Genomic DNA, 14,016 nt, shown 5'->3' with positions numbered 1-14,016 from the left:
TGCCTTGGGATGATTCATTTGCGTGATTGATACACTCGGTTGCATCAAACTGTGCCTTGGGATGATTCATTTGTGTGATTGATGCACTCAAGTAATTGCATCAAACAGTGTCTTGGGATGATTCATTTGTGTGATTGATACACTCAGTTGCATCAAACAGTGCCTTGGGATGATTCATTTGTGTGATTGAATCACACAAGTAATTGCATCAAACAGTGTCTTGGGATGATTCATTTGTGTGATTGATACACTCAGTTGCATCAAACAGTGCCTTGGGATGATTCATTTGCGTGATTGATACACTCAGTTGCATCAAACTGTGCCTTGGGATGATTCATTTACGTGATTGATACACTCGGTTGCATCAAGCATTGCCTTGGGATGATTCATTTATGTATTGATACACTCAAGTAATTGCATCAAACAGTGCCTTGGCAGACCTGCCAACTCTTATGATTTTGCAGCAAGTCTTACAAAACAATCCCCTTAAAATACAGACTTAGGCATACTAGCAAAGACTATGGAAAAATCATCGTTGCTGAAAAATCAGGATAATTGTTTCATCCATGTTTTATTTAGATCTTAGAATTAGAGAAATCAGTCAGGGTACCAGACTAACTTTACAGCAGCACCCCAGACGCTTTAAGCTGCACTTATTTGTTCATGCAAATCGTGTGCATGATCAAACTGTTGATTATAGAATTTTTTTAAATGGCGTCCAGATAAAAGCGATGCATGTTTAAGATGAAAGGGAAAATAAGCTTCTATAAAATTGTTAATAGTCAACACAGAAGAATAAAAAGGAGTATTTAGATTCTTGTGAATAAAATCTGGAAAGGGCACAATTACGTTTATTGGACATCACATGCCAATTTGAGTATGTCTTATGGCAGGAGATATGATTGCCGTCGTCATGTGAAATGGAAAAGAATTTCCAAGAATTATATCCAGTTAAGAGATAGCAACAAGCCATTGAGCTGCATAGGGTTTGGAACTAGAGTTAGTGCAACTGTACTATTGGTAAATAAAATCTGCGCGTACTTTAACAAACTTTTCAGTTGAACATGATGTTTATCATCGATGCATTAAACTTTTAATTACATTTTCCAGCTTTACAATAGCAGTTATTGATATTTTGTTACACCTTACTAAAAACTGGTAAATCTTACGGGAAAAATTCAACTGCCTTACTGAAATGGACTCATTAGGGTTGGCATATCTGTTGTGAGGAGTTTTCTCCATAATGAGTTCAGGAATAAATTGAGTGCAGAGACAATAGAGGCACTTATAATTTCAAAATGTAGACCAGGGTCAGCTACAGACAGGATCTACACTGAAAATGAACTGCAGGACCTGAGAAGTGCTTACTACAGGTCCCTTAGGATGAATTGAGTAGTCCTGGACTTGAATTTTGAATGAGTAAATTTTCAAGTTTTAAAATAGAAACTGTATATAGTCTTAATTTGGGATTGAGTAGAAATAGGACAGGTGATAATTGCAGTGAACAAGATCAATCTAAAAATATTGAATACAGCTAAGCTCAGAGAAATATTAATATATCTAATATGAAATAGTTTAAAACATCCATACACTGTTTTTAAATAATTGATATTGTAAAAAACAAATATCTTTGCTTTTTTTGTTTTTATGGGGATGAGTGAAGAAGAAAGGAAGGTACTGAAAAAGACATTGAGACAATGACAGCTGCTGATGATGATTATGCACTGTAAGCAAAGATCCATAGGAAAATTTCCTTTATCACGACATCAAAATAATTTGAGGAAAAGTGAAAAGGACAAAATCGCTAAACTTGGAGCTCTTGAAAAACAGCTTGATGACAAGTTACAAGAACTGAAAAAAAATTCACTCTAAAATATTTTGGACTTTGTAAATAGTGTAGTGTAGACAGAGTAAAATGAACTTTGTTCAGTGACTACATTATTCTAATGCCCAGATATAGGATGTTTAATATTAATGGGAAAGATATCAATGATCATACTATTGACTTCATGTTTTATTTTATTTATTTTTTTTAAATAAGTTTGCAAGAAATGTTCCTGGTATGGAATAATAGTAAGTATTAACTTGAGTTTACATAATTTATTTATGTATCCTTTAAAATTAATGTAATAATGCACCTTGAAAAACATATTTTGAATCTTGAAAAACTTTGAAAATTTTGAAAGAAATATGCTACTAACCCTGTATTAATGAGATCAACAAAAAGTGGATGATTGTTGTTCCATGGTCTGTCATTCATGTTTTCACTTCAATATTTTGTAGGTCTTGTTTTCATATCACTTATAACACAGTTTATCTGACAAAACATTTATGTGAAAGACACAAGTAGTCCATTCATCTAAGGTTTCTATTTTCACCTCTAGAGGTGACAATTGATCAGAGAATAGTGTATTCATAATATGTTGGCATATTGCTTGCAGGTGTGTTGTTTGGACTGGGGATAGCAGAGTGTTCTTCTACAACCCCAGTACTCGTAGTTCTGTCTGGGACCGTCCAGAAGATCTTCAGGGGAGGGCAGATGTTGATAAGATGATACAAAACCCACCAGATGTTAACAAGAAAGGTCAGTTACCACAAGCCTACTAGATATATCAAAACTACATAGGAGAGGCTTGAGGTTTCCTTATACATTCCATCTCTGTGACACAAACGGACCAGCAATGTCAGACCTGCCAACCTTTACAGTTTTGCTGCAAGTCTTATAAAAATGACCCTTAAAATACGGAATTTGGAATAAAAGCAAAAACTATGGAAATGTGATGTTTTTCATATTAGATTTAGCAGAGTTAGTCAGGGAACCAGAGTAACTTTACAGTAGTAGAGTAGTACCATAGACGCTTTAAACAGCACACATTTTTTCATGCCAAGCTTTTGCATGATCAAACTGTTGATTATAGAACTTTTTTTAAATGGTGTAGAGCCAGCGATACATGTTGAGGACGAAATGGATAATAAGCCTCTTAAAAATATTAATCAGTACAGAAGAATAAAAAAAGAATATTCAGATTCTTGTGCATAAAAGCAGGAAGGGATAGAATTATGTTTATTGGACATTTCTACTCGAGTATGTCTCATGGTGGTAGATATGATTGCTATCATCATGTGAAATGGAAAAAATGCCAAGAATTACATCAGGTTGAAAGATAGTAACAAGCCATTGAGCTGGATAGTGTTTGTAACTGCACTAAAAGTAAATAAGGTCTATGTGTACTTTAACCAACACTGCTTTAGTTTCAAATACTGAACTCTTTAAATACTGTTTTCCAAATTTACAATAACAGTATATATTTTATTACACCTTACTTAAAACTGGTCAGAGTTAAGGAAATAAATCAACTGCCTTACTGAGACTGTCTTGTTAGGGTTGGCAGGTCTGTATTGTCATTACATTGTGTGTTTAAATTTCCTTCATTCTTTCTTTCTTTTGTTTTGTTTATTCTTCACATAAATACTCCCAAATGTTAAGAATTGTTAAAGTTTATGGCATTAAGATTACACGAAGCAAAGAAAACTCATAATATTACTCATAACAAAGAATCATAACAAAGAAAATGTTTAAGAAAACTGCATGGAAAAAAAAAACTAGAAATAAATACTAAGCTGAATAAGAAAACAAGAGCACAGTTAGTTCTGGTTCCGTACTGATGGATTACATAGCTCAGTACTACGTGACTTTTATTAGTATGATGTTGCATGCATACAAGTTTTTAGATGAGTGATGGTATAGTCTGTCTTTACATCCATTGATGACATCATTTACTCTAGGATTACTACAAAGCTTATCTGCAGATTTTGACCAATTTATTTTGTCTGAAAATATCTGATGAGAAATTGACTGTAGTTAACAGTAAGTTTACATATGGTGGTTTATTTAAATTCCTGTATAGCTTCATTTGTATCTTTCAGCTCTCACCGTTCAGCATACAGTCTTGAACGATATGAAAATTTACTCAATTGAACCAAACAGAAATAAACCTACCATAGTTTCAAGTGAAACCAACAGTAAGCATGAGTGTACACATATTTGCTTCAGGGGAAAATTGGGAAGAATAAATGGGATTGATGTGCAGCACTGAAAACAAAAAGGAATTTTGACTTGGAGGGATTTATCTCTCAAGCTTATGGCATCTTTGTTGCTAAAAATTGTTGTATTTCTAATAATTGGCACTTTCCTGCATTTAGCCCTATTGGTCCTTTGGTCTTGATAAAGAGTCTAGTTATGTAAAGGGAGATAACTAGACTCATTTATGACCTCCTGTAATATAGTTTGACAGCTTCTATTTAGTACTGAAGACAGAATCATTCAAATAGAAAAGAGGAATATGATAATTTGTATCTCTCAAGTTACATTCATGCCTTTGACCTTGTTTAATGTAGCATTAGTCTGACCCTCGAAACAGCTGTATTATCTGTGCTGCATTTTAAAGGTCTATTGTGGATGATGTTTTAGATGCCTCTGCATGGTTCCATGGATATTATATTTTTCCTGGTGTCAAAACTTCTGTACTATTTAGTACACATACATGTGACTTGGTTTCTCTCTCCAGCAGGATATATGTTTTTCACTTGTTAAAATTCAAAGTGGTGTTCTTTGGAGGCTGATAGTGATAATTTCAAAAGGAAAAAAAATATCAACTTGTAATACTTCATTAATTTGTAAAATATTGTTCTGAATGTTATATTAATGTACAATTTAAAAAAAGTCATTATCTGTTATCACTGCATTTTATTTCATTTGATTTCAGCAATGAAAACTATAACATTTTTCAATACCATAAATGATTTCCACTTTTGTGAAAGAACGTAACTACAGTGCAACTAAAGGAGAGTTTACATCTTAATGCTATTCTCATAAATTTTTAAGTGAAATTTATATTTAAATCAAAATAAGTTTAGTCTGTTTAATTTCAGCATATCAGCATCATACAGTTTGACCGCAGCTGGTAGAACTCTAAATTTTTGGTGACAGTGGTTTTATGTGCCTGCCAAAAGTAGGAGCATATGTCTGTCCATCAATTACAATTTCCACACAATAACTTTTGATGTCTGAGAACTTTGTTCATTGCTACCACATTTGGTATAAGGAGGACCCCTTTGAATTTTTTAATGTCGATGGTCAAGGTCATTGACTGAATGAAGAGAAGTGGTTTTTGCACAGTAACATCAGTTAACAAGCTATCGTTGACCAAGCTTTATGGATGGCTTACATTATGTGTAAGCTTGAATCCCCATGATTTTAGGATCAGAAAGTCACAGTGACCAAATGAATTGTCCACCATCAACAGTGACCAACTCTGAAGATGGATTGCACTTTGAGTAAGAAAGAACCCTATTGATCTTGGGCTCCAAAAGGCCAAAGTCACTGTTGCTGAAAACAGGAAAAATGGTTTCTGCATAATAACATTACTTCTAAATTCGTATTACTCAGCTATGTGGATGGCTTGCTCTTGAAAGAAGTTGATTTTGTGGGCAAAAGATTGAAAGTCACTGACACTAACAGAAAGAAGCAAAAAGAAATTTCTGTACAAAACTTTGTTACATACATAGAGGACTATTAAGTACAGAGCACGCATATAATGTGCCATTCATGGCACTCATGTTACCTTTTTGGAGATCTTTAAATTTCAACATACTATTTTCTTGCATCACTTCCCTCTGCATAGTTTGATAATTCACATTTTTTTATGTAGTGTATAAAATGACAGAGTTTGGCTTCATGCTAAAATAAATTAAAATCACTTGATTCTGTAGCAAAGTATTTTTATCACACTGCAGATAACACGAGTCACTGCCAACTGATGAATATTTAAGATAATTTTAAACAATACATAAATTGGCAGTATATCCTTGAAAACATCACACGGGTCTTTTCATTTGTTAGTTTTACATCTTAAGTATGTCATGACCAATTCATGAAACAGTGGTTACAAAAAACTAACTTCTCTTACAAAATTTGTTTGTGGGTAATTGTCTGCATTTATATTCATTGTAATAGTATTCTTTATATAGAACATTTTTCCTATGATTGTGGATTAAATATTCAGATCTTTATTAATGTAAACTTGTTTATCTTCATCTGAGTCTAGGACACTGGTATTCCCCAATGGATAAAACCTGTTGTACCTAATGTTTACCATGTTCTTTATTATAATTTTAGTAACAGATTTTATCTTGTTGACAGCTTAGAATTTTCAAGAAATTAACTTTTGACCCTCATCCTGGTTCTATTTTTGTGTCTTAGCTTTTATTTATAGTTTACTAGAAAGATTACTCATTGTTGCATTTAACCTCTGAGGCAGAATCAGTCTTATTGTTTTGTTCATTATTTCAGTTGGGTAGAATTAGTTATTCAAAATATTAATCACTGGAAATACAGAGTGCTCATCTATATTATTGGACTGGAACATTAATTTGTAACATAACTTTAACGTGTCTAACAAAGCAATGCAAATTGGTCTTTTTTTGTTTTTTAGCAGAGAAGAAAGAGGAAGAACCAGAAGAAGAAGAACCTCAGGCTAAAAAGAAAAAGTATGTGATTTACTTTCATCAGCAAATGCAGTGTTTGACACCTTGATGAAATTGTATTATAGTTGGACTAATAGCAAGTGAATGTGTCAGTCTTATATTGATTTAGCCATTTTTGTTAAGCCTGTCTTGGTTGAAGTATGACATAGCAGTTACTTTGGCACATATGCATGTCCATCTATCCACTCTATAGGGTGTGTCTAGTATAACCTCATTGTTAAAGCTTTTTTACTTTCCTTTTAGTTCAGTACCATTAAGGATTTGGACTAAAGCTTCAGTATGCATTTACCTTTAGCAAGCTAAATAAAGGGTCTTGTTTTCAAGCTTGTAGTAGGGGGTGGGGGTGAAGGCTTGACATTTTGGCCATAGCCTGCTTTTCAAGGTAAAGGTGCATTCAAATTGATACACATTCATAGATACCAACCATTTTGTATTTTGGGGAACTGGTAATTTTTTTAAAGAAATAGTTATGCATTCTGAATTGACAATATTCCATAAAATCAAAATTGTATAACAAGAATTGCTATGTGGATATAGATAAAGAGAAAAGTACTTCATGACCTAGTGGGATAGACAGGTATATAAAATTTACTTTCTTGATGTAAAAAAGAAAATATACTTGATAAGAAACTAATCAGTTAGGTGAAAAATATCTGCTAAGATGAGGAAAGAAAGATGCTGATAATTCATGAGGTAAATTTATGATAATTTTTGAGGAAAACTAATGTTTTTTGTTATTGTTTTGATCAAATACCATTATTTTCACCAGATAAGTCCATATTTTTTCATAGAGATGAAGGTAATGTTTTTGTCGTAACATGTATTCAATCTGTACTTTTTAGCAACAACCCATAATGTTGTATTATGTCTAGGGAGACATTTTTACAAACATTTTACCAGAAAATAATCTTGGATTCGCTTTATTTGTATCATGTAGATTGATCCAAATTCATTAGTTTTTAATGATAACATACTGTGTGTAGTATGGGTAATAAATTCACTTGGCACTATTGAAATAACAACATGGGTTATTTGCATTCTCAGAATTTGAGCAGTGTTTCTGGCTTCTTTTGAGATACTGAAATGAAATGATTAAATAATTCTGATTGTGTTGATTTTCAGTGAAAGCCTCTTAAGACGGTGACAGTTACCTTAATATGCTCTGAAAAAGGGTATTAATGGACAACCAAAAATTATAAATGACTAGGATGATTTTCATGTAGACTTGAATGACTAGTATGATTTTCATATAGACTTGAATGACTAGTATGATTTTCATGTGGACTTGAATAGTATGATTTTCATATAGACTGAAGGACTAGTATGATTTTCATATAGACTGAATAACTAGTATGATTTTCACATAGACTGAATGACTAGTATGATTTTCATATCGATTGAATGACTAGTATGATTTTCATGTAGACTTGAATGACTAGTATGATTTTCATATAGACTGAATGACTAGTATGATTTTCATGTAGACTTGAACGACTAATATGATTTCAATATAGACTGAATGACTAGTATGATGTTCATGTAGACTTGAATCACTAGTATGATTTTCATATAGACTGAATGACTAGTATGATTTTCATGATGACTTGAATCACTAGTATGATTTTCATATAGACTTGAAGGACTAGTATGATTTTCATATAGACTTGAATGACTAGTATGATTTTCATATAGACTGAATGACTAGTATGATTTTCATATAGACTTGAATGACTAGTATGATTTTCATATAGACTTGAATGACTAGTATGATTTTCATGTAGACTTGAATGACTAATATGATTTCAATATAGACTGAATGACTAGCATGATGTTCATGTAGACTTGAATCACTAGTATGATTTTCATATAGACTGAATGACTAGTATGATTTTCATGATGACTTGATCACTAGTATGATTTTCATATAGACTTGAATCACTAGTATGATTTTCATATAGACTTGAATGACTAGTATGATGTTCACATAGACTAAATGACTAGTATGATTTTCATGTAGATTTGAATGACTAGTATGATTTTCATATAGACTGAATGACTAATATGAGTTCCATATAGACTGAATGACTAGTATGATTTTCATGTAGACTTGAATCACTAGTATGATTTTCATATAGACTGAATGACGGTATGATTTTCATGTAGACTGAATGACTAGTATGATTTTCATATAGACTTGAATCACTAGTATGATTTTCATATTGACTGAATGACAGTATGATTTTAATGTAGACTGAATGACTAGTATGATTTCCATAGACTGAATGACTAGTATGATTTTCATATAGACTTGAATGACCAGTATGATTTTCATATAGACTGAATGACCAGTATGATTTTCATATAGACTGAATGACTAGTATGATTCTCATGTAAACTGAATGACTAGTGTGATTTTCATGTAGACTGAATGACTAGTATGATTTTCATATAGACTTGCATGACTAGTATGATTTTCATATAGACTGAATGACTAGTATGATTTTCATATAGACTGAATGACTAGTAAGATTTTCATGTAGACTTGAATGACTAGTATGATTTTCATGTAGACTTGAATGACTAGTATAATTTTCATGTAGATTGCTGTTTGTGAACAGTTACTTGTAGTCCTTCTGCAGGCATTTATTAAAAGCACATTTCTAACAAAAAATTCTTTTATCAGAATGGAGAAAGAAGAAGATAAAGAGGAGAAGAAGGAAGTTAAACAGATTGATGTTGGGAAGGAGGCAGCTATTGAAGCAGAAGTTCAGGCAGCCCGGCAGCGTGCAGTTGTGCCCTTGGAGATCCGGATGAAACAGTTCAGGGACATGCTAGCAGAAAAGGATGTAAGTCCGCATTGGTTGTCATATTCTGAAAAATCTGAAAACTAAACTTTTGTCATTTTTCACATTTATGTTGAGACATACATAGGTATTATTTTCCAAAGGTGACAGCATTGTTATCATCATTGGTAAGAGTCAGCATATGATTAGGTTTTTATTCAAGTCCGATACAAATGGAGGCTTTACATTTGCCTTGATTGCAGGTACAAACCCTATTCTACACAGTCCTAATTCTACATTAGAAATTTTAAGTAAGATTGTCAGGTGACACCAGCTATCTGTTTGGTTTTTGACAATTTCCTATCCTAAACAGCCACATTTTCTCAGGCCCTTACATTAAGATTTGAAAAGAAATTAACCTGTATTATGCAACCATCTGATTTGTGAGCGATTATTCTTTATCCTAAAGGTATTTGTTTAGTATACAAGTGGACAGAATACATGATTTACTTTTGTAAATTTGTTAATGTATCCATCTGTTTGTCTGTTCTCAATGTCCTAGCTGCAGGGAGACAAGGTGGCTCTGAGGGTAGTATGCCAGACATGAGACCCAAATCATGTAGGTTTGACTCCTAGCATGTGACCAGCCTGGGCTAGCTACCATGTTATGTACTTGGGCAAGACTTAGATTACTCAGATTGCCTTGGCACTACAAAACCTTCTTGGGTTGATGTGCTGTAAAGTCCCAAACCAGACCAAACTAAATCAGGCTGTAACTTTTATTTTGATACATCTGTTACATTTTGATATATCTTTTGCATGGGGGCAGCTTGGGACAAGGATGTATCATGTATCTAAATTTGTATTTACCTTGTTGCCTTCTTAGTTGCTGTGTGAATGTATCTTAGGATGGCTGTGTTTTCTACTTAAGAACTGGAGCCCAGTAACCTAGTTTTTTCCTCAGAATTGTTTAAAAATACTGATTCATTCCACAGAAGAATTGTCATAGTAGTTGCCGATATTTCAGGTTTCAGCATTTTCAACATGGGAGAAGGAGTTGCACAAGATCGTGTTTGATCCCCGCTACCTCCTGCTGACATCCAAGGAGAGGAAACAGGTCTTTGAGCAGTACGTGAAGGAGAGAGCAGAGGAAGAGCGACGAGAGAAGCACAGGAGACTACGGGAAAAAAAGGATGCTTTCCGGCAGCTATTGGAGGAGGCTAAACTGCATGGAAAGTAAGTCTTCTCTGTAATTTAGGGTCAGTCTCAAGCATTAAAGTTCCAGGGGATGAAAACAAACAAAAAATCAAATTTTGTTGTGCTTGCAGGAGCTTAACATGATAATCACTGTCATTTGTGTGTCTGTCTGTCGGTGTTTAAGTTCTTAACATGATAATCACGGTCATTCATGTGTATATCTGTCTGTCAGTGTTTAAGTTCTTAACATGATAATCACGGTGTATATCTGTCTGTCAGTGTTTAAGTTCTTAACATGATAATCACTGTCATTCATGTGTATATCTGTCTGTCAGTGTTTAAGTTCTTAACATGATAATCACTGTCATTCATGTGTATATCTGTCTGTCAGTGTTTAAGTTCTTAACATGATAATCACGGTCATTCATGTGTATATCTGTCTGTCAGTGTTTAAGTTCTTAACATGATAATCACTGTCATTCATGTGTATATCTGTCTGTCAGTGTTTAAGTTCTTAACATGATAATCACTGTCATTCATGTGTATATCTGTCTGTCAGTGTTTAAGTTCTTAACATGATAATCACTGTCATTCATGTGTATATCTGTCTGTCAGTGTTTAAGTTCTTAACATGATAATCACTGTCATTCATGTGTATATCTTTCTGTCAGTGTTTAAGTTCTTAACATCAGGTGGAGTCTGTTTTGTTGTCCGTCTGTCCATCGATACCAATTTCATATCTGCACATCAATTTCTCCATCATCTACAGTTACAAACTTTGTGGATGGATTACACTTTTGTTCAGGAAATACAGACATAGGGAATATAAACAGAAATCACAGAAAGATGATGGTTGTGGTCAGATCCAGATAAATGACTTTTATGTATTAATTTTGGATGCAGGTTTCGTATTAGATTTAGTGGACATGGGAAACCAAAAAAGAATGGTTTCCATACCGTAACATTAGTTCTGCTTCACTGATATGGACCAAACGTTATCATTGGCTTGCACTTGGAATGAGGTAAAGGCATTTGATTTTTTGGTCAGGGTCACTATAGAAAGAAGAAAGGTTATAGTCACTTTCATTGAATGAATAATAATGGGATCCACACCACAACATTATATCATAGGCCAGACCAGACTTTCAGAATGGTTTGCACTTTAGGGTATGTAAGAAGCTTATTGCTTTATGGGTCACAAATGTTTAAGGTTATGGTAATTCATTGAAAGAAGACATTTTTTGTTACATAATAGCTCTAGGTCAACACAAAGATTGTGGAGGCCTTACACTTTAGGTATGGAAGAGGCCTATTGATTTGGAGGTCAAAGGTCAGGTTCATTGTGGCCGGAAGAAGAAAAACCATGTTTTGCAGAGTAATTTCTTTTCTTGAGTAAATTTCATAACCAGACTTCAATAATAGCTTCCTCTTAGGATGCTAACAAATTAGGGTCATGGTAAGTTTAATAGAAAATAAAAAAAGTAGTTCCTGCTTAGTTAAGACCACATACCTTGACCACTCCTGATCATCAAGATATTGTCCAGTAATCTCCATTGATTATTTTCCAGGTGAATAAAAATCAGGCTAAGCCATAATAGGAGTCACTTTTCCATCAAGTATTTTTATGTACCCATTTTTATAGGTCAGACACATGAATACAAGAAACATAAGGTATTTACATCAGAGATAAATTTTTACCTCATGATTATCCATTTTCTTCCCCACTCTTATGACTTTACCTTAACAGAGATAAATTTTTACCTCATGATTATCCATTTTCTTCCCCACTCTTATGACTTTACCTTAACAACCCATAAATCAAGGACTTTATCAGTAGAAGGAAAAAATGAAAAGGTGATTATTGCTATCAAATCCAGATATTAGTTTTTCTTGATTTGGTTCAAGGTCTTTGACTTGGTGGATTTGATTACGGAACCAAATTTTAATTTTTATTGTGGAATCTGATGATTGAAGTAGCCCATTTATGTGAATTGCTTGCATGTTAAAGCTTTTGCATTTTATGAAAATGTCTGGCAAATGAAAACATGTTGAAGGTGAAGGAGACAATCAGCCTCTTTAAAAGTCCATCTGTGATTGGGAAGGTTACAGTTTCTTCTGTTGGACACAATAACATGGTGATTTGAATATTGCTTGTGGCAGGAGAGATGGGTGTTGACACCATATGAATTAAAAAATGTAAATGTAGCAAGAAGTAATTGACCTCCATGGGGTTTGAAACTGCATTTTCAGAAACTGAACTGGAATTGAGGCCAAAGTGAACTTTACAGACATTAAATAAAATAACTTTTCATCATTTTAGTGATTCTTTGGAGTTACCTCACACCATGGGGCCTAATGGTTAGAGCATCTGCCTTGGATGCAGGAGATCACAGGTTCCAACACTAGCCGAGTCATACCAAAGACTTATAAAAATGGCACGAAAGGTTTCCTCTCTTGGTGCTCAGCATTAAGAGGTTCGTGTTAAGACTGGTCAGCTTGGTGTCAGGATAATATGAACATGATTTTACATCTGTGGCATGATGCCTCAGTGCTAGACATCACTATAAACTGCCACAATGCAGACGTCGTTGCAATAGGACTGAAATTTTTTAAAAGCTATGTTAAAAATCCAAATCACTATCACCATGGAAGTATACTCCATTGTTTGCTCCTCTGTTCATTGTAGATGAATATTTGACACTTCAGTTTTCTTTGTTGGCACCATTTTAATTGCCTGCCCAGGATCATAGTACTTTCAGTTCAACCCAGTACATGACCTTGTTATGAGTTCTTCAGAAAGTTGTTATTAATGTTGTAAGGTCATTATTTCCATTGGCATTTTTGTTGTTATTATTGTCCATTCATACATAGTTCAGCATCCTGTTATCTTTTTTTGTTATTGTTAGTGTCCATTTCATACACAGTTTTTATTTCACCAGTTTATGCCATTGTTTTCCATTATATAATTAGAAGTGTCAGGAATAGTTGCTCTGAGGATGTAGGGACATCCCTCTAAGCCTAACAACTTCCTAGGGCAAATGAGAGAGGTAATAAACAATCAATCAAATGCCATTAGTATTTTTGCTGCCTTAGCTGACATATTCCTGTTAGCTGAATCCCAGAAGGTGGAAAGCTTTCCTTCTGAAAATAAGTTTTGGCAATCCAGGTCATCACAAGCTTGTCAAACAGTGCTTGCCCATGTTGCCACAGACTTCAAAACTTTGCTTTTAGGAATACAATGATGCTTCATTTCCAGATGCTCTGTACCAGTCATAATTAATTCTTTACATGCACTCGGTGTTGCAAGATAACTGTGCCCCAACATTTTGTATCACACTGAGGATCTCGATCACCCATATTCATTGTTTGTAGATTCAAGCTTTCAAGGACAATCTTCCATGACTAATCCAATCATCATTAGGAAGATTCAACTATCCACTTGGCTGTTGAAGAAGTTTTCCAGCTTTTTGCCAACAGTCTTTCATCCATC

The 14,016-nt window shown here is 33.9% G+C and overlaps 1 protein-coding gene across 3 annotated transcripts in view; it reads left to right on the top strand.

The window, feature by feature from the left end:
* The window catches only part of LOC149795682 (transcription elongation regulator 1-like), a 92,912-nt gene that overhangs the window by 42,001 nt on the left and 36,895 nt on the right, over positions 1 to 14,016 (top strand). For 2 of the 3 annotated variants that reach the window (XM_089965543.1, XM_089965542.1), the window contains exons 11-15: positions 2,442 to 2,584; positions 3,928 to 4,023; positions 6,495 to 6,549; positions 9,230 to 9,392; positions 10,357 to 10,565. In XM_089965543.1, the coding sequence (XP_089821669.1) occupies positions 2,442 to 2,584; positions 3,928 to 4,023; positions 6,495 to 6,549; positions 9,230 to 9,392; positions 10,357 to 10,565 (666 nt within the window). The remainder of the gene's footprint in view (positions 1 to 2,441; positions 2,585 to 3,927; positions 4,024 to 6,494; positions 6,550 to 9,229; positions 9,393 to 10,356; positions 10,566 to 14,016) is intronic. The other variant, XM_089965544.1, reaches the window with a different exon arrangement.

Source organism: Sinohyriopsis cumingii, chromosome 7 (assembly GCF_028554795.1).
Source record: "Sinohyriopsis cumingii isolate HCF-2022 chromosome 7, ASM2855479v2, whole genome shotgun sequence".
Classification (NCBI taxonomy): Eukaryota; Metazoa; Mollusca; class Bivalvia; order Unionida; family Unionidae; genus Sinohyriopsis; species Sinohyriopsis cumingii.
Note: the sequence above shows the minus strand (reverse complement) of the source record. Positions and strands in the feature narration are given on the sequence as shown.